The sequence below is a fragment of the Dromaius novaehollandiae genome, chromosome 6 (genome assembly GCF_036370855.1).
Source record: "Dromaius novaehollandiae isolate bDroNov1 chromosome 6, bDroNov1.hap1, whole genome shotgun sequence".
Lineage (NCBI taxonomy): Eukaryota > Metazoa > Chordata > Aves > Casuariiformes > Dromaiidae > Dromaius > Dromaius novaehollandiae.
In genome coordinates this window covers 42,201,171-42,222,309 of record NC_088103.1, presented here as the reverse complement: position 1 = coordinate 42,222,309, position 21,139 = coordinate 42,201,171, and the positions used below count along the sequence as shown (strand labels likewise).

The 21,139-nt window shown below is 41.8% G+C and overlaps 1 protein-coding gene across 4 annotated transcripts in view; it reads right to left on the bottom strand.

The window, feature by feature from the left end:
- GRK5 (G protein-coupled receptor kinase 5) overlaps positions 1-21,139 on the bottom strand; it is a 180,694-nt gene that overhangs the window by 97,670 nt on the left and 61,885 nt on the right. For all 4 annotated transcript variants that reach the window (XM_064514296.1, XM_064514295.1, XM_064514294.1 and 1 more), the window contains one exon: positions 8,382-8,477. In XM_064514296.1, coding sequence (XP_064370366.1) covers positions 8,382-8,477 — 96 coding nt within the window. Of the gene's footprint in view, positions 1-8,381; positions 8,478-21,139 lie in introns of those variants that run through there.

Below are 21,139 nucleotides of genomic sequence, written 5' to 3'. Positions count from 1 at the left end.
ACATTTCCTTTAAGAAGCCATTTTTCATTAGAAAATGTTTCAGCAAAGGGCTCGCACTCTTTTCTTATGTTTGTCTACAGTGACCTGTAGCATTTCAGCATCCCATGCTTCTACTATGACTATTTCTATCACAGCCTAAAATGGAGCCCAGGCACAATCCTGGAGGCCTTTGTAATAACTAGAAGAAGCCACGTCAAAAATAATGCTTCCTCTATCAACTACCCCAAATGAGTTATCCCCGCTCAACACACATTTACTCGTGTCGATCCCCTCCCTCTCTAGCGGCCTGAACGCACCCTCAAACGTGAGGATTTCAGAATGCTCCAGCAGCTCTCAGATGAGTGCACTTCACAGCATCCCGAGGAGGTAAGTCTGCTTAACCTTTTCTCTCCCTTTTCCCTGCTTTCAGTTTCCTCCTTTCACTATAAGATGGCTCCTGTCAATTTACATTAAGGGAAATATTCTCTCTCACTTCAGCAGAGCTGGACAGAGTCAATAAAACTGGAGGCCTTTCTTTGCCCTGCTGCCTTCTTTTCATTAATATCAGCAGCAAAGTTATAAGTGAGTTCAACAGGAAGAAGAGTAAGATTTTCTCATAAATGTAGCCCTACCTCTTATTCCTTATATCCAGCAAATGCTAAATTGGTTTTAAAAAAAATTTCCTCAACAACCAAGTACTAGTACTTAACAGGACCCGTAAGCACTTCTATAGCAGTTTACAATTCCAAATCACTGCATAAGTATTAATTAGCCTTAATGACTCATATTACCTAATAAGATAATGAAAAACCCTGCAGCTCACTATATCTGCTTCTATTTTCAGTGAGAGATGAAACGGATTTTTTAAAAGGATACATTCTCTCATTCCTTTTCTACATATCACTGTAATAGCTTCTGGAAACAATTCAGAGTGTGTCGTGGCACTTTTTCTTCTTAATTTGTGAAGGAGAATTTATTGCACCAAATAATACAGTCTTTGCCACAAAATAAAAACACAAAGATTCAGTGATAATATTCCTTCTTTAAGAGGCTTTATATTGAATAACTACTGGTGTGGACTTAATAGTTTGGTAAGGAGATGTGGATTTGCTGCCTGTTCTTTACGAAGAATAGCAAGTCTTTCTTGGTTTCTTTCTGGGTTGCCACTGCCAAGGTAATGCTTAATGGATAAAGTCTTGTGAAATAAATTCTGTAAATAGAATGCGGGCTGAGATCATTTAAACTCATTTCCCCTGCGTCCCCTTCCCGTCCTGGAAGCTGTCAAGTATAAGCAGCCTGCAAGCAGCCTGTTCTCCCAGTGTTAGTCTTAAGTCTCACTAGATGCATAAAACAGCTTGTTTTTCACATACTTTCTGTGATGGCATTAAAAAAAATTGTGAAAAAACTCCTTCTCAATTCCACTCATTGCTATGAACTGGCTACAACTAATCTTGCAAGGGCACCAAACATTGCTCTATTTGTCCATCATCAGAGCACTAGAAACCTATGTTCATGATAGAATTACAGCTGAATCTTAAGGATTTTAAAGAAAGGAACTGAACCAACTGTGGGTTTGTAAACAAACAATATGGTTTTGACGTCAGTCGTATCATTTCATGTACTGGAACAGTATCTATCAGACAGCTAGTTCCTGTCCCTAAAGAGTTTCTAATTTAATTTAGATGCATTCATGATATGGGGCAGCACATCAAATCCAAAAAACTACAGGGTACTGCTGAAGGCAAGGTCTATGCTGGAAAGGTTGCGTAAGCTGTACTTTGAAGGAGCAACAAAGACCTTTTGGCTCAAGCAAAAGAGGGGAAAGTTGTGTCTACTGTAGGAGAAAGAAAGAAGTGGAGGGGGAAGGGAAACGTACAGAAAGGAGGCTGTCAAGGGGAAGAACTTCATTTTTTCTTTAGAAATAAATTAGTTTGATTTTTTTTTTCTGTATTAATGCTATCCAAAAAATGTGCATAACTTTTTCCATGGGCAATAAATCCTCTGCACAGCTTTCAGCAGTTCTTCCAATTTTTCTTTCAGTCCTTCATGGGTTCCTCTATTTCTATGCTCTTTCTGTACTAGCACTGCTGAGATCTTCCAGAGAGGACAACTCGTCTGCAGAGATTTTCTGTTACTTATCGTTCCAGCAGCAAAGGGACTATCCGCCCCACGGCATTAGGACTAGCCCTGGAGTTCTTGTGCATGCAGTGCATCCTCCAAAGGGCAATGCAGAGCAGCTAAGTCAGGAGCCCAACTTTCTCCCTTAACCAGAGGGGCAGCCTGGGATGCTAACAGACTCCTATGGTAGCTGCTTATACTCAGATGATGCAAAAACGCCAGCAAGATAACCCTGTACTATTGCTGTAAGTGACTGAAATATATCTTATGCTGCAGCTATCTAACAGCGCTGATGTGGAAAAACTTATTTCCATACAAACCATAATTCTGATAGCTGCTGTGTTTACCAGCTTGGGCCTTAAATGATATGGAGAAAAGTCTTCAGTCTCTTGAGTTTCTCTAGAAGCATATTTCAATGAATTTTATAACTATGTATTTTTTACCTAACTGCTTCCAGTTTCCTAGCTTTACAGAAAACCTAGTCCCTCCCAGGGGTGTTTTAGAGCTCAGTCCTGGTTACTCAGCTCCAGCTGTATGCACACAACACCAGTATCTTCACAATAAAGCTAACCATATGCCTACATCTTTGGAAAGACAATAGGAGGTTCATTCCCCTACATTTTATTTCATTGTATGGAATTCTGATTACCTGTTCAAAAAATTATTTCTAATTAAAATGTAAGATTTCTTTTTTAATGAAAGCTGATACTTTCCACAAAAAAAAAATTTCTCAAATACTCAAAGTATATTTTTGGCCCCAAAAATATGATCAGGCGTAATATTCAAACAGACACTTTAAGATCATCACAGAAATTACAGTGATTTATATCTGGTTATTTATAGTGGAAGGAGAGTTGCAATTCCTTTGCTTGATTTATTCGTGGGCTTCAGGATTATGTTTTTAAGCCATGCTTTTTAATCAGGGTAAACATCAGAGCTGAAGAATTAGGTGGAGAGAAAGTTGGGTACTTCTTTGTGTTCTGAATTCATCAATAAATATGAACAATAAACATCAGACTGGGCTTTTGTTGCCTTTTCTTTTCCTGTTTCACTGCCTGAGCTTTATGAGTGACACCACCACTTAGTCTCAAATTCTGGGATCTGCACATTAACTGTATTTGTTTATCTACATCCCCATTCCCTGACTGGAAACACTTCCCAGCACCCGACATGGTCCACAGCCAAGGCAGGGCAGCATACCACACTGCCACATTGTTTTGTTATGAACATCAACATGCTGCATTGCCACTTGATCTCACACAGGCAGCTTCCTTCGCCAGTACTCCAGGAAACACACACTTTGCTTTTGCAAGGAGCCCAGTGGCCCTTCACCCATTGCTTTATCTCTGCAGAGCTGTGGGGGGCCAGGCACCGGAGAACTGGTGAGGGGAATTCACCAAAGATGTGAATCGACTCGGCACTGTGGTGCCAAGTACAGGTGCCCAAGCTACCTTGAAGCTAGATAACTAGGGTATAGCAGCAGTCGTTCCGCCACAGGATGGAGCTCAGTGCAGGCTGCAAAACATTTCTAGGAAGCTGGATAAATACTCAGGCCTTTCGCTGTCACTGACGTCCATACTGCTGCATCTTGATTGCTTTGAGCACCCATGCTCATACTCATTCAGGTAGGTCTAAATGCCATTGCAGTATCTGCACCATTGATATGCCTCCAGAAAGGTGAAAGACAGAATAACTGAAAAAATCATTTAGGTAAAGACCTTGATCATGTCTGAAGAAGTACAATACAAAAAAAAAAGAAAAAGAAAAAGAAAAAAAGAGCCAGTCTTTGTGAAAAAAGAGCACCTGACCTCTATGGTTTGAATTTCACCCCACTTATTCTGTTCACCACCCCTACAAAGCATTTCTCACACTGTAGTGTATTTTTAACAATGCTGAACAGAACCTGTCAGGAATGGATGCTCAAAGCTAATTTTACCCTGGATAAATGGGAAACAAATGACATATAAGAGGTTAAATGGTGCAGAGAGTTTTTTTCTCTTTTTAAACCAAGCATGGCAAAATTAGCATTAATGGGGCTGATCTTTTTGACTGTAGAATCTCACTGGTTATAAAGATTTAACATAATAAATCATCAGAGTTCTCCTTCTATCTGAATACAATGCATAACCAGAAACTTATTAACTGAAGGAGTTGAAGAGTTTTTGCAATAATGCAACAAATGAGTCTAATGCAACAAACAGCAGACACATTCTGTGGCAGTTTCCCCACAAACTTCAATCTATGGGGGAAAAAAATGTAGATTTATTATATAGCATTTGGACACTTACGAAAGAAAATTTGCCAAAGATCAGAATAATCAACTCTTTCACTCAGGCAGTTTTTTATGAAAGAAAAAAGTACAGAATGGGTCTGAGCAAAATAAATAAAAATTCCACACTTTTAACCAACAGAACCTTTTGCGTCACTCAGAAGTATTTACAGACATCCATAATCTTTTATCATCAAAAAGACACTCTGGCCTTTAAAATTACAACTTTTTCTTACATTCTCATTTACTGATGGCCTTTAAACTAGTGGGTATCACTAGCTTGTGGCATCTATTCATGTCATGTTTGTCAAATGCAGGAATTTTTAAAACTGCGCCTAACCTAGCTATTTTTTCCCTTCCCTTGAAACATCTCTTTTGCTAAGCTGTCATCTGTGGATTTTAAATGTATCAGTATTCCATTTTCAAAGAGTATCTGTAATATGATTCATTGTTATTAATGTCTGAAACACAAGTTTTGATTGATTGAAAGGGCAATTAATTCCAGTATTAATCTGCAAAGGGCTAGCTGTTTTAATGCAGCTTGCCTTTGCCCGCTTTGGACCTGTAGGAGGGCTGCAAACAGAAACATTCATTAGCCATTCATTGCAAATACATGAGCCTCCCTTGGAGCACAGCAAAGGCATTAGTGTGGTACCCTTCTGAACACCCCTGCTGTTCCACTTGCCCATTTAATTAGCACACAATGCAGGCCACAGGATTTCTCTGCAAAAGGTGTTATGTACTTTGGACAAAAAAGAAAGAAGAAAAGAAGTTGCTTTAAAATCCGATCCAAAAAATAGCTCCTTGGCTAAATGGCACTTTTAATAAAGATGTTTCCAGTGGTTGTTTGTTTATCAATAAAAACTGTTACTCCCCGGTGTTTTGATTTTTGTTTCTGTGCACAAGAAGGAGGGGAAAAGGGTTTTACTAAGCAAGTCTTTCAGTAAGACACCAGATGATGGATAGTCAAACACAGAGTCTCCTGTAAACACAGAGGGAACCAAAAGGTATGAACTGACTCATAATTGTGTCAACACAGGTCGCAGACCCTTGGTTTATTTCAGCCTTCCTGTTTTTCACAGATTTCTTTTCACACTACACTATTTTTTAAAGACATAGACTCTTTTCAGTACACCTTAGTGGGGTGCAAAAGCACACACATTTTTACACCAAAATGAGGGCATTTACACACACACACAGGCTAAATTTCCACAATTACAACAGCAGCATTTTCCATGCATGGCTTACGATTGCATTAAATTAAGCAGTGCCTTTCTTCACAGCAGCTCTTTGCCAGCTCTAATTGAAAGGGAGAAAAATGTCCATCCCATTCCTACCCCCAAGGTTTTCCACAGTGGCTCTTGGGAAGTATCCAGAAAGGAAGAGTGTAACAAAACCTCAACAGCCCAATCCTCCAGTTCATGCAACCCATTAAGGTTCAGTATGTTTTTTTTTTAGCATGTGACAAGGTGGTAAGATTGGGTCCGGGTTATCACATGAGCAGAACTACTAGACGGCTGACATACGGCAAAGAGGTCTGTGATGAGCAGAAACCATCATCTTTTGTCTTTATGTCTATAAACAGTAGAATTGATGTAGTCTTTTCCTTAACAGAAAAATGCATAAAGTTTTTCTCCTCTGCTGGTTGCAGATTTTCACAGAAATTGGAAGAACAAGTCTCTCTGAGGCCTCTATTTCATTATAAAATTTGATTGGCACTGAGCAGCGGGCAGAAAGTCATTAAGGGAGGGATTAATGAGCAGACACACAGTACAGCTGGATTCCCTGCAAATAATACAGCAATTCAGCTCACAGGTGATTCAAGAAGGCTGTTGCAGAACATTCCCTCTCAAAATTACCTGTGGAAATACCTTGTCAACTCTTACCCAACAGTTCATTTAAAAGGACTTGCAGAAAATAACAAATGAAGATGGGTAAAACCAAGAGACTTGTTGTGCTAGACCATCTTCCTCAGCAGAGACTGTAAAAGAAGTTTATAGCCTGGGAGCAATGACCCATATTTGTCACTGGCACTCCATTAGCTGTACATAGCCCGGTGCATTTGGAACATGCAGGACCTGGTGGGCCCAGGACGATGGATCAGCACGTGCAACAGATCCATGCCACGCACATCAGATGAACCACACATGTGCAAAGGACTCCATGCTATAGACCCAGAGAGTCTGGCTCATCCTAAATGTGTCAGATTCACTGTACATGTGAGGGGGAGTTTATCTACTTATAAACAGCGACTATTTGTCTGGGGTGTTTCATTCTCAGCTAGATTAACTGAAAAATGGTACAGCCAGCAAGGACAGATGACCTTACTTGGGCTGAGCAGCATCTCATTCCTTGTGTAATCACACCCAGCTCAGCGGGAAAGCTACTCAACACAAATAAGAGCCACAGAAGCAAGATTTGGACCTTATTTCCCATTGTATAAAAATCAGTTCCCATAATTGCCAATGAACAGTTAATCTTTGCAGTGACGCCATATCCACGAAGAGCATCACAAGGTGAACCTCTTACCCTATTACTTCTCCAGTTCTTTCATGAAAAAATGCAAAATAAATTACATTTAGGACAATGCTGCCACCAAAAAATGCCAGAAACAGCACTTCAGAAACACAAATCTTGGGCAGGCTTAATTTTTTAAAACCAATCCTTTCAGGATATTATTCCTTTGTAAACAGCGAGAATCTTATTTGATGCAGTTTTCCCCTTTTGGAACCAAGGTAAATGGAACAACAGAGAGAATTCCCCATGCAAATTACAATATATTAAGTTAGATTTGCTTCCAGCAGGTTCTGTACCATCAGAAATTGTTCCAGGGTTTGCATGTCTGTAGAGTAGGTAAGTAAGTGGCCATGAACTGGAAAAAAACTCCTCTCTTTTCGCGGCCTCCCCTCCCTTTCTTTACCTCCTTTTAGGTCAACAGCAGAAGACGAGGGAAGTGAAATTTACTGAAGGAGACCATGAAAAGAGTTTCAAAACATTCCACATATTTTCTCTACATAAACATGCCATGAATTTCGAATGTAAACAGTGCTAGGGCACTGTCAGTCAGACCCCAGGAGTTCACCCAAGTTAGACAAATTATGCTGCTTGCTATCTCAGTTGTTACAGTTTCTTGCCTTTCATTCATTCATTGCCAGTGCCGGGATTTATATCAACGTAAGGGAAAAAAGGAGCCTCAAGTGCTGAAATTAACCTCTTCCTGTGAGGTTATACTGAGTTTTCCAGTGAAAATTCACAAGCAGAAATCTGCTATCATTGTTTGGCAAGGAAGGATTTAAAATTACCTTGAAATTTCTCAGATATGAGCAGGAAAAATTTTGTGTTATGGAAATGGTCACTGCAAGTTGCATTTCCAAATCTTCTGTATTTGGCCCACATCAATAAAATGAAGCAATTAAAAAAAAAGTTTTATGAGTCATAGAGAAAAATACACAAAGACAGTGTTGTGATGTGAATATAGGATGGTACTACTGAGCAAACCTGCCTGGCAGAGGAAAGTGGCTACCACTTCAAGCATCATATCCAGAGAAATATTATTATTAATCTCTAACTGCATCAGAAATCTCACTGTTTCCATCATGTCTCATTTCCTAGCTGATAAAGAGCTATTTATTACAAAGTAATGCAGGATGTGATGGGGGGACTCGTTTCTGAATATCCTTTAACAGCCACATTGGTCCTGATATGTACCAAGCCAAAGTACTTGTTCCATATGCCAGGTATTGTCTAACTGAAAAGTCCCTTTGGCTTTAGAGCCTGTGCATGTAAAGCAAAGGGCCTGGCCGCTGTCTGACCCTGCCTTGCAACTGCATCATGTCTAGTTAGGAACCAGAAAATATTTAGTTTGTACAGCAGCATCACGGGGGCTGTGCGCAGTGCATGATCATCTGTAAACTGATTCCATTTAATAATGAGTATCTTTAATGCAGTTTTTCTGAACCAGTGCTCATAGCACATTTTATTTCCGCAGTACTCCAAGAAAGGAAAAAGCTCTTACCTATTGTTCTTCGGAGATCTTCACACTGGCTAATGTGAGGGAATTTCAAGATTTCCTTCCACTTCTTGCTTTTGCCTTTGCGTTTCCCTCCACCTCCTGCAAGGAAAGAAACATCAGGATTAGATTGCTTTGGGGCTATGCCCAATCCAGAGTTTACCAACGCAGTCACAGCCCCTATGGATATCTTTAATAACTACAGCTGAGACATTGTGGAGCTAGACGTAGACTGAAGTGCAGATTACACTAAAGTTTGAGCTTATCTAGGCTGAGACAGGCCAAGGAGGTCTTATGTGGCACCAAAGCGGGTTGGCAAAGGTTGGGAGTTCAGGCTTGTGGCCCACCAGATCCAGTTCAGATAACAGTGCCTGAACTGAGCATCACCAACATCACCTCTGCGCCAGCTGACAGCCACTTCATGCCAGTCGAACAGTCTTGTAAAGTTACAGCTCACATCTTTTCAACTTGGATCTGCCCCTCCTGGTTTGGGGATGAACCCTGACAACACCCCTAAAATCGTGTTGGAAACTGAAGACTAAAATTCAATGCTCACCTTCCCTCCTTCACTTTATGTATATTGCCACTATGGCATTATGGCTGGTGTTACACACACTGGCCACACCTCACAATTTTCTTCAGGAGGAGGAGAACAGTGGGAGAAAATTAACGTAATATCCTCATGTAGAGAAAAATCTCTTTTTGGTTGTTCTTTTGCCTTCTCACTCTTCCCCAAGTCTTCCTGAACCTGACTGTCCGCACACAAAAAATCCTAGCTGGCTTCCTCCAATTCTGGGAGAACAAGGTCTGAGGTCCTCAGCCCCTCCACACACTCACTGATGCATCTTCCTCATCAATGTCCCTTCGTAAAGACCCTGCTACAGGCATCACTGGCATCTCTAGGCGCCACATCTGAGCTTATCTAGCCAAGATACATGCTCCTGGTGTGACTCTTCCATGCTCCCCACACTTCCTTGTTTCCTTTTCCCTCCACCTCACCTCTCCAGTTCTTTTCCACACTCCTCTCTTTTTCTGGTCTCCCAGTGCTTCTTCCTCCTCCACTCCTAGGTTGCCAGATCAGAACACCCAAACCCTCACATTCGCATTCTCTAGTCTGTAGATGCTTTTCCCCCATTCTTTCAAAACTTAAACTGTTTGAATTCCTAATTTAATAGTTCAGAACCCCTGATGGCTCAAGATGGGGGATTCAGGCCTGACACTGCTGTCATAAGCGTAACACAGCTCTGAGGACCTGTCTCTTGTGTGCTGTTCCTGGCTTGGAAGAGGGGAGGCTTTTGCACTGGATTCTGGCCAGTAAAGGTAGCTTTTCCAGCATACACAACTTTGCTCCTTGCTGGGATCACTAGAGGACGCACTGCCTACAGGGTTGGCTGCTCAGCCTACGCAATCCTAATGCTGGCTGGCATGCTGTGAGCGCTGTCCCCCAGTATCACACTAGATGGGCTCTCAGATTTGAAGCAACTCAACTTAAGAGAACATTTTTATATTTTTCTTGTCTTTTTTTTTTTCCTCCTTCGGCATTTCTTTATTCTAGCTGTCCCCTTGGTTTCTCTTTTATGCCTCCCTTTCCTGCTGCATGCTTGTACCCAAGAAAGGGAATCAGCTGCTACATCAGCATTAATGAAGAGAGCAGGAAGTACGGTGTTGTTTGGGGGATTTTATTCCCGGCTCTTTTGTCTGCCTGTCCTGCTCAGATAGGCTGTGAAGCCAAATGAGAAAGAGTATCCCTCTGAATGTGAAAGCCCAGAGGCAGCCTGTGAGACTCTCCGAGTCACTGTATTTAGTGCAATTCAGTCTATGCACACAAAATCTGATTCACTTGAGTCTATTTTACATGTGCTGGCACATAGAATGACTAATTCAGAGCCGCGTTAACTCTGTAGAGGAGCTCGTAGAGTCACAATTGCAGATTGAGAGTGTGTTGGATACTACATGGTATTGCAGGCTAAATTAGGAGTACATTGACTCAAAAGGTAGCAGGCCGTTACATAGAAAACATGGGCCTCGGAAAGAAATGCAAAATATTGCTCTCTGCAGGGCATTTCTGATCACACAGTGATCACACACTTTTCCATAACCTTTGGTGGAGTGTGTATCACCTTTTATTCCTTTGATTTTGGTGACCAGTGGTTTTGTCACAAAAGAGCTTGTCTTGGATTACTTTAAATTCCTTATTGACAGGAATTTAAGGTATGTCTACATTGTGCAATGTACTGCAGAGATATCTGCATGAGCAGTAAAGGAAGTAGCTTGTTTAGACTATCAGGAGTACAGCTGTGTTACCCTTTCCAGGAATTAGTCTCTGGCAAAGCTTAGAAAATTGTGACTGTCTCAATACTACTTGGCATTACGCAATACAGATGTGCCTTTTGGGTCTATAATGAATTCTTCTTCAACCTCCCCTCTTCAGTGGGTCCAGAACACTGCTGCTAAAGTCATTTCCTCTTTCATCCCTCCAACCGCAATAACAGAGAAGCTGTCTTGCTCTCTTCCTGTGGCACGTGTCACTTGGTCTCATGTACTGAGGTCTTAGGTATACTATAAGGCGCTGAGAAACGTTTTGTGAGTTGTGGTGCGGGAGGAGTGCGCTGCGATAGTTCATCAACTCTCCTGGAATGAATCCCTCTTGTCTGGTCGCCAGCAACAGCAGAGGTTGGATTCAATGACCTGGATGGCCCATCATTTGCCTTCTTCTCCCGGAAAGCCCACACCTGCAGGTCCTGCAGAGCTGCTCCTGCTGGCCAGGCTGCGGGGCTCTGCTGCCATGCCCACTTGCTCCCTCCACTCTTTCCCTTCCAGGAGCCTTACTGCACACTCCTTTGCACTCCTGGTTTTATGCTTTATCATACTGTACATTATGTTTACCTGCCCCCTCCCACCCACTCAGCCCTTCCTCCTTTCTCACACTTCTTTGGGGAATGATCCTTCCTCCAGGAATTCTCGCTTCCTTTTCTTCTCCATTCATTCTCTCAGCTGCATTTTCTTCCCTGACTTTTGTTTCATGTTTTCCCTGGCACTCATTTATCTTGTGAATTTTCAGTCCTGTTCTGTGATGCCAAACCTCCATGGGAATTAACTGAATTAAGTATATATTTATTAGAAATGGGGGAGGGATAGGAAGGAAGGGGAGGGCAAGGAGGGAGAGAAACTGCTGGCTGGTGTCAAAGCTGAATTCTTCCACTTTGACAACCACAGGATCCAAATCTGGGTTTGTGAATCCCTTCCTTAGGCTGCCAGCTCCCAGAGCAGCCCATCCCACCTCCACGTACCAATGTGTGCCTCTCACTTCTGCCTTGCTTCCTCTCCCACTGCAGAGAGCAAGTCTTCCACTGTTGCTCTGTCTAATAGACAGAAAGGGATGCTGGGGTGGGGAGCCAGGAGCCCTCTGCTCAAGAAACAAGCAGGCACTGGAGGCAGCAGACGTGGTATTCAGCTGCTTGGGCAGTTGTTCCTGCTGGAGCAGTATTCCCAATAGTTCCTGGGCAAAGAGGGGGGTGGGAGTAAGTCAGATGAAAGCATCCCTTAGGCTGCATCTGCTCAACACTGGTAAATTTTCACCCACTGAAGGTCTGCCCTTTAGGCCAAAGCACTGGAGATTTCAGGGTCCACCTGCTTCTCCAGCCACCTTCAAAGAAGTCCTCACAAAATGGTTGCATCTTTAGCAGCATGAAGCAGTGCAGGGCACTGTAAAATAGCTATTTGCTCTAAATGACAGCACTGAGATTTGTGCAGGGAGGCACTGACTATACCAGGCTGGGCCAGGATGTTTTTAAAATCCATTCAGTGTAAAATATATATTGATATATTTACACTGGATTATGTATTTCTAACATTAAATTTCCATCAAAACTGGAGAAAGGCTCCACGGTTCCTTGTTACAACTGTGATCAATACAGCCAGCGTGTTCTCTTCTCTTTTGTGGCCATCCTCCAGAAATAAGCAGCCTTGCCTGATGAATCATTTGCTCTTAGCTGAGCATGAAGGAGCGTTACTATTTTGCCTGTGACGTCTTTATGTTAAAGATTCTGATCAACTGCTTTAATCGACCTGACCTTTCCGCTCTCAGCTTTTCTTGTGGAGCCAGCAGTTTGCTGGCTCCAAATGTAATTCTAGGGGGGTTGAAGGACATAATGCAGTAAGACAGCTGAGACAGGGTAAATTGTCTAGCAGAGCTAAAAGCTAAAAAGGAAGGTTTCTCTGAATAGGTCAGTAATGGTGCAGGTTGCAAAGGGAAGCTTTTCACACATTGCCTTGATTGCTGCCTTTGCACTGTCTATTCTGGCCAGGAGGATTTGCAATTTTCAAAGCAGCTTTTCTGAGCAAAACCTGACAGATGTCATGTTTTATATGCGAGTTTTATCATGTGGCTTGGAGGGTTTGGCTAATTTAAAATCTTGGTTTACTGGTGACAACAAAAGGTGAGCTCCCTGCAACAGCATGAAATCTCAATTCTATTCCCTTGCATTCACTTAACAACTCAGCATTTCCAAACTGGAGATTGAAGCTAACTGTCTAATATGTCAACCAGTGCTACAGGAAACAAAAGCATTTGCTCTACATACTACCTACTAAAAATACATGGCATCTTCATACCATCTTATGATAGTGGATGGCAAATCTAGCTCTGATCTTTTTGTGCAAACAGAGAGATTTTAGCAAAAACACACATGCAAAGCATTTGGGAGCAAGGGCTACCATAAGCCTAAAATGCCTACCTATTTGGTCTCCATTAATTAGGATATATTCACCCTCCTAACACCCAGAGAAGGTAGGAAAGTACCTGCATGTTCTTAAGCCAGAGAGCTATTAAGTGGCTTGTCCAAAGTGACATGAGAAATCAGAGACAGAGCAAGAAGCTGAAGCCCAGGCCTAGAGCCTGTTAATCCTGTTAACTAGAGGATTAAGTCATACTCCTGCTCATCTGATTAAGGGTATTTCATACCATGGATTTAAACATAAGGATGGGTGAATTCATTCCAGCATCGTGCCTGTAGCATATTCCCTTAGTACCTCATGCCACCGTGCAATATGGCTTTTCAGCATGGGTAAGCTGGCTTCATACCTTTGTTCTGCTCTCACCCAGGCTAATAAGCATGCATCATGCCCCCGTGCTGCCAGACCCGGCTAACTGAAGTTGGCCAATATTTCATTGCTTTCAACTGTATCTGCAACCTGGTTAATCCACAACTTAGGTAAACTACCCACAGGTCATTGAGAGAGGACTACAGTTTGTATCTTCCATTTTGCAACAGTAGCTAGGCTCTCATCCAAGTCCTTTACACACAAGAGTATAAGCTCTGTACACTCTTGATTACAAAGCCTTGGTTACAAAGTACATGAAAACAGTGGAAAAAATTCCAAAAAATATTAAAAGTCCAAAAATCACGGTCAAGAGAAGGCTGGCTTTTAATAGCAATCAGTTTCCATTAACCAAACTACAGAACGGCAGCACAAATGGACTCCACGAAAGCATGCTTCTTCCCTTCTTCCTCCTACCAGTCTTCCTTTATTCACTCTCTCCAGTCAGTGTATACAGCTGTATGGTACTCATCTTTCTGCCTCTGAGCACCTCCCTCCTAACACTTCTTTTGTCATTTGGACATAGGAATTGCCTGACAACAGGCAGCTTCAGAGCAGTATCTTAGAAATTGTTTTTTCAAACATTTGGAAAGAGGGAACTTTCTTCCTTACCCTATTACTCAGATACGGCTAACAAAAACATGAAGATATATTGCTTCCAAAACTTTCTTCCTCTTTTTTAAAATCGATGCTATTTAAATTCAGGCTGTTGTTACACGCCTAGTAAATGTCCCAGACCATTGAATGCCCTTTTGCCTCATGTGGGTGTGAGTTCCAAAGATTAACTATGTATTTGTGCAGGGGAAAAAAATCGGTTTTAAATATGGTACTGCTTATTTTCCTGGAGTGTCTCTTCCTAGTGAGAAAGTGTGAATAAAACTTTTCAGCCCATCATGTTTCCCTAAGAATTTTCAGCATCTTTTACACATCCTCTGTTGCTCATCCAGTCTCTAAAGCAAATGGTCCCATTCTTGTTAGTTCTACTTCACACAGAAGTTCAACCGAGTTTGCCATTCTTGTTTCACATCAGTCCCACCTATGCTCTGCTCTATTAGCAAATTAAAATGATTTGTTTCCAAAGAAGGGAAGACACTGGTCAATCTCTGCCCTTCATCCTGTCCTTCTCATCTGGGAAAGCAGAAAAAAACCGGAATTTTATCCATACAAGATCTTAGCCCATCCTCTTGACTAATCTGTGCTTAAAGCAAGCAATTGCAAGACCATTAGGAACCTCTAAATGAATCACCTTCTCTATCACCCCAAGGAAAAAGAGGAGAGTATGAGGACAGGGTTTTCAAAAGCAGGTAGATGTCCACCGTTCAGTTTTATACACTCTGCTTATAAGATACAATAAAAGCCTACAGTATGCCCTCAAAAGAGAATCACATTACGTAGCTCCTCTTATCTATCCTAATCTGTCTTTATCTCCTGCAGCCTCGTCTGATGAGCGTGACTTTCAGAATAGTCACAGACTGTGATAACGGTTTTGTGCCTGTCTGCCCCACAGTCATGGTATGATTGCACACAAATCATCTGCATGTTGCTACAGTACATCAGCCTGACAAATGCTGTAGAAACCATCCTATTGCTTTTTGGAAATGAACAGCAGATGTAGTTCATGTTCAGGTATTCAGAACCACAGGGATGGGAATTTCATAAGCAAAAATGAAAACTTTTCCCTAACAGAGTCAGGCTGGCTTTGCAATCTCTACTGGTTAACAGAGTACCAGAAGGCAAAACACTGTTTACCACTGTCATCTGAAGTCCTTATAATGTTGGCTTACATAAGTCATTGTTCATAAAAAAGTATTTACTGCAGGAGGATCTGCCTATTATTTCAAAAAGAGGTCAAATAGTACTGTAAATACTAATGAGTGACTGAAACATGGCTTTAATAACATATTTTATATGTTAATAATAATGTGTGTGTTAATAACGTACTTTAATAACAACCACTGTCCTGGGGGGACACAGGAAGCTGGGATTAATCTTTGAAGACCAATCCTCAGGGCTTGACTACCATATGTCAAGGCCATATTGGTACTACTCTAGGAATATAAAGAAGCCTTTACACAGGCTACCTTTATGACTACTTAAGTCAGGGCACACTGAAAGTATCTTAACTAAAGTCAAAAAACTTGCCTTTAATCTTTTGTGTTGGTCTCGAACGGGCATCCCAAATTGTGGAATTCTCCACTCAGGTTTGCCTATTTTTAATGCACATTTGAGCTTGTTTATTTTGACAAGTTGTCTTTGTCTTTTGTGGGCCAGTTCACATATGCTCAGCATATGTTTCTCTGTTAAGCATGTTAATAGGGAGTTGCTTGGTAGTGTGATTTCTCTGGCTGCAGTTAAATTTTCCCTCATGTAAGCACCTTCAGGTACTCCATTATGGCTGCTCTCTTTTATGCCTTGTATTTTAACTGTATCGTGCTTAGGTGCTGCTGATGAGGGACCAAAAAGAGTTCTTTGGCTTTATGTCACAAACAAAAATACACCAGAGGATATAAAATATATTGAATAGTCACAATCTATTGAAAAAAACCCACCATCTCACACAAATAAACCCAGCTACCATCTAAAATTGTAAAATTAAGGACCATCCCTAATTTTTAGTTTCTTATTCTTGATTTCAAAGTAAACTATAGATGCTAGGCCACTGGCACAAATCTAGACAGTTTAGTTATGTTTGGTTTAGTTATGTTCAGTTATGTTTAGTTATATTACCATGCATCAGATAGTTCAACAGGTTGTTGAACTGAACTGAGCTGATGGCTTCAAACTGAAAGGTGTCTGGATAGTATTTGATATTGTAGTAGGCAACGGTAGTAAAAGAGACAATACGATAAATAGATCTAGAAACAACAGAGACAATTGTGTTCCTTTGAAGATTGCTTCCAGACCTGTTAGGTCGCTTGGAGGAACATTAAGAGGCCATGATATCTGAACCTGGGGAGTTTTAAGACATTTCATTCATCAATGACAACAGTAACAGATAAAACCTGTCTATAAGACTTAAGTATCTATTGATTACTATGGGCAACAAGCGTTTTGAACAGAGCTGTTAGAAATCAGGGTTCTCACCCTCCCAAGAATGTTAATATCTCAGGGGAGTTCTCCTCAGAACTGGAGCTGGGAGAAAATATTTAAAAATTCTAGAAAATTCTGATTCAAAGACATTAAACCATTTCAATTTGATAACATTGAGTCATCTCAGTTCTCTAACATTAAAATGTTATCATAGAACACATCAAATAGAATATTAAGATATATTATGGGAATAAAATGGGTATGGTAAATAGACATTCTTTACCTTATTGAAACAGTGTTTCTATACTATCAGAATGAAGCTAGAAAAAGCAAATTCTTTTTTCCTTTAAGTAGACGCTTTCTTGCAAACCCTTTCAATTTTGATGAACCTCTATTTTCAGAAGGAACGTTCTTTTGTCAGAAATTTTCTCAACCACCTCATGTTTTGAAGCACACAAGAATTAAACAAGGATGTGGCCTCCCCATATCTGAATGTTCAAATGAATCTAAATTCCTGCATTCCTTACCAGTTCCCCTTAAGTTAACCTGCACAGCTGCAATTTACATTGACTGTAGGAGACCTGCTTCCCATTCTTCCAAGGAAAGAATGCAAATCCCAGCTACAGAAAACCTACTTGAATAGGGGTTGATAACATCTTTCCAGGAAGGAACTGCTCTTTAGGCAATAGCTTTTAAAACTTACGACCTGTTCTATAGATTTATTAGCCTGTTTTAGCAACAAGGATGCAAGCTGCAAGATGCTGACACATCTCAGAGCCCAAACCTGCAAATGCAACTCATTGCCCATGCATGGTACTTCTGGATTCAGTGGTGCTTCTCAAACAAGTTCAGGCACCAAATGTTCTTAGGGCTGACCTTTAAAGCCAAAATACCCTGAAAGGACTTCAGGATCCTAGTTAGACACTGGGAGAAATGACTAGAAGTTTGAAAAGGCTCAGCAGATTTGCTGCTCTACATTTTGCAGTTCTGGTGTTCAGTAGCACAATGAGCAGCACAAGATAGTCAGAAGGAGCACACAAAGAAATCTAGCCTTGGTGCAGGCATACATGGAGCTTGGCTCTTCCAAAAAATCTAGCGTCAATTCTAGAGGGAGAACAGTTGAAAATCTAAACCTGAGCATGGAAAAATCTGGGCTCACTCTGTTCCTCTCAAAGAGCCATGTGGGCTTTTTCTCCTGCAAATAGTTCTGCAGTCTCTAAAAAAAGAACTTAGCCTCTGTGTTCCTGACATTTGATTTTTATAAGGAATTTTTCTGAACTGTGGAGAGGAGATCCAGCTGGATGGGAGATGAGAATTCAAGTGTGTTCCTATCATCAATCTGAGGCAAGCTCGGAGAACTACATTCTTTTCTGTTTTTTTTTCTTTTTGTCCTGATCTAAACAAACTCACAAACAGGGGAAAAGAAATGAATTTTAGTAAATGATGTCATGAAAAATTAATGATTTGAGACAGGTTGTTTTATTAGGCCTGATGGATTCATTAGTTCCACCTAACTGGTAGAACTGGTAGATCTTTTAGATGCTCTGATAAGAAACCAGAAATCCAGATGTGTTTTGCTCTCTGTACATAAATAATAGCATGTTCTGTAGAGATGGCTTATTTCTGATTCAGGAAAACAACCACCAGAAAAACAGGAAAGAACCAGTGTAGAGTGCCGACGACGGAGGCAGCTGAGCAAACCTCTCAAGCATCTAGATAGTCCACCTGAATGTACAGTCCTGCTCTTTAGCAGGCAGGTAGACAGCCCCCAAACACTTAGATATGCAACAGACAGGTCACAGCTATACAGAGCCTGATTCAAAGCAGCTCTGCAGCCCCTTTGTGCTACCTTTGCATACAAATACCCTACCGAGTTGCTGCATTACCACAGCCTCTCCTCTCACATTGAATACCATCAGAGATATTGGCCCTGGGAGTGTGCTGATGTGGATGTCTGAGTAGGCAAGCGTTGAGGAAACGTGACCAGGTGCCTACTACATTTTTATTTTGTAATATTTCTGTATACTGGCAGTGGTCCAAAGGGCCACTACATCTGTCTCACAATGCAGGAAGATAGCCCAATAGCCGTAAGAAGTGTCCCCCATTGGCCCTATCAATGAAGCCTGCCTGGATCCACCCTTCTCTCCCAAAACTTTTCAGGTGGTGGATGTAAACAAAATAAAACTTCTGAAAATTAGGCTGAGAATTTCCTGAGAACATGTGTATTGGCTATACTGCCTGAATTGTCTGAATTATTGGGCCAGAACTGTCTTAGAGGAACATCTCTTCTGTGACACTTCCACAGTCAGACAGGAATAACAGTACAGAATAGTAACATGTCTTAGGTGTTTCTTAGACTTTCTATTTGCAATGAGAATCAGCCAAGGCTCATCAGTCAAAAGCCTTATTGACCAAGATATCCTAAAGCAATTGCTTCTCTACCATAGGAACATAGTCATTGCAGGAGAAGAGGGGTCATGGCTGCTTCACTAAAATTCAGAGGAGACAGAAGAGGACTGGTGAGCTTTCAGAGCAACAGTTATACATCCCTGCCCATTAGCCTTTAGCAGACCTAAGGCATCTTTGACACTTGCATTCAAAGGAAACTTAGTAAGAAAGCAAAGCAAATTAACACATATTTCTTTGCTACAAAAGCAGATAATGATACTGTCCACATTCCTGGCTCTCCTGTGCAATATTAAGTCTTCAGCTCAGATTCTTACATACAGACCTTTACATGCATAAAGCATAAATGAATCGTAAATATAGAACAAGCCTTCACACACTCCATGCAAAGAGAGGAAAGGTGGAGATGGGGATGAAACCACTCTGAAATGCCCATTAAAAGTGAGCATTTGCCAGCTGTAGTCACTGGCTAGCAGAGGAGAAAGGCTGCTAGCACATGCCTTAGCTTCAGAGGAGAAAGATACTAATTGGATGTCAGGGCAAGGATGGAAGTGAATGCATAAGGCTGATGTGAACGGAGACAGACATCTTTGGGGGAGACAGAGGTTGCAGCAGTGTGGGAGTCTGTGGTGTGACTGGTGCCAGAAGTATGAAAGGGTCAACTTTACAGCAGGAGGGGAGCAGGGCAGTAAAAACAAGCAAAGAGGGTTGACTGTTCAATTCACCCAAATTCTCCTCCTTAGTTAGCTAACAAGCCTGGCTTTGGCCCCATCGTCTGTCCAGCAACATGGTACCAACAGCTCTTTTCTGTGGATCTCTCTGACACACCCTGCTAAATCATCCCTGAAATCATAGAAAACATGGTCCTCAAAAATCACTGACAGCCCAAGACATTATGGTAACACAGTTGTATGTGTCAGCATTTAGGATCATTATTGTAAAAGGTTACAGAAGGCATTCAGGTTAATGGAGGTAATCTGTGATTATCTGATGTAACAGATTGCTCTGCTGGTGACTCATTCATTCTGCCACAATATATCGCAGGTTGCAGCTGCAAATAGCTAGCAGAAAGGAGCCAGCTCGCAAGTAAGGCAGCCTGCCCCTGTTTTTCAGAGAAACCCCTACACCCCAGGGTGCAAAGCCACTGCAGGCGTGTGAAAGCCCAGCAGAGCTTTACTGAGGGGAGTCAGTAGTAGTGGTGTACTACAGTCACTTATTCACTGCTGTTACTATAGTTACCAGCTGAAGGACTCAACAAGAAAGGCAGAAAATAAGAAGAGAAAATTAGGAGGTAGAAGACAAAAAAGAGGAAACCTCTTGGAAAGCAAAGGCAGAAGGTTCCTCTGACTAGTTAACACAGTGCTTTAAAAGCGATGACTGAAACATGAAGCTTCAGGGCTGCACAGTGTAAGCATCAGTGTCAGATGATGCAAGCGGCTGCCCTGCTTCTCTTGCCTCTCTCAACCACCCACCCAGGGAGCTGGTGCTGGTAAGCACCATCTTCACAAACACAAAACATCAGCTTTGTGCCAGTGATGGATTAACTATTTCCCTAAAGCCCACAAAGTCCTATCTTCTACCTGCACTCCTGGCAGCCTTGAGGCAAGGATTAAAGCAAGGTATTGATTTGGCAGGACAGGCTAAGCAGCACGTGTGTGCAGATGTACAGGACCCTATAGCCAGGTGCTGTGCAAACCAGTCCCTGGGAGTAGAAACAGACAGCAACAAGCAAGAGGAGGTGCTAACACAGCCTTCTCCATAAAAGGGCCCCCACACTGAAATGTGGTCTCCTGCCTGAACACCACCCATGTGGCTGAGCTGCTCATTGAGGGACTGGGACAGGTGAAGCAGTGACTAGTGCTGAGGCCTCCCAGGCTCAGCTGCAGTGGGGTGGCAGGGGGATTTATCAGAGAGCTGGAAGACCTAAGCATTGGGGTTGTGCCTGAACATCCCTTGTGGTAGAATTTCCTCTCTCTTGCAGAAGCCATGATGAGGCTGACATTAGTTTTGACTTCATTTCAGTTTGTTCTTCTCTGCTCCAAGAGTGACTGGATGCTGTCAGCTCATTTTGGTGACCTCAGACTCACTTAGCTGATCTAGTACCATGTCCTATCACCAGTGACCTCCATGAGAGGGAAAAATCTAGGTACTGTTATATCCTAGAGAAAGAAGGATGAAGAGAAAATTATCACTACCCAGTCAGAAGTTTCTGCATCATATCTTCTGGT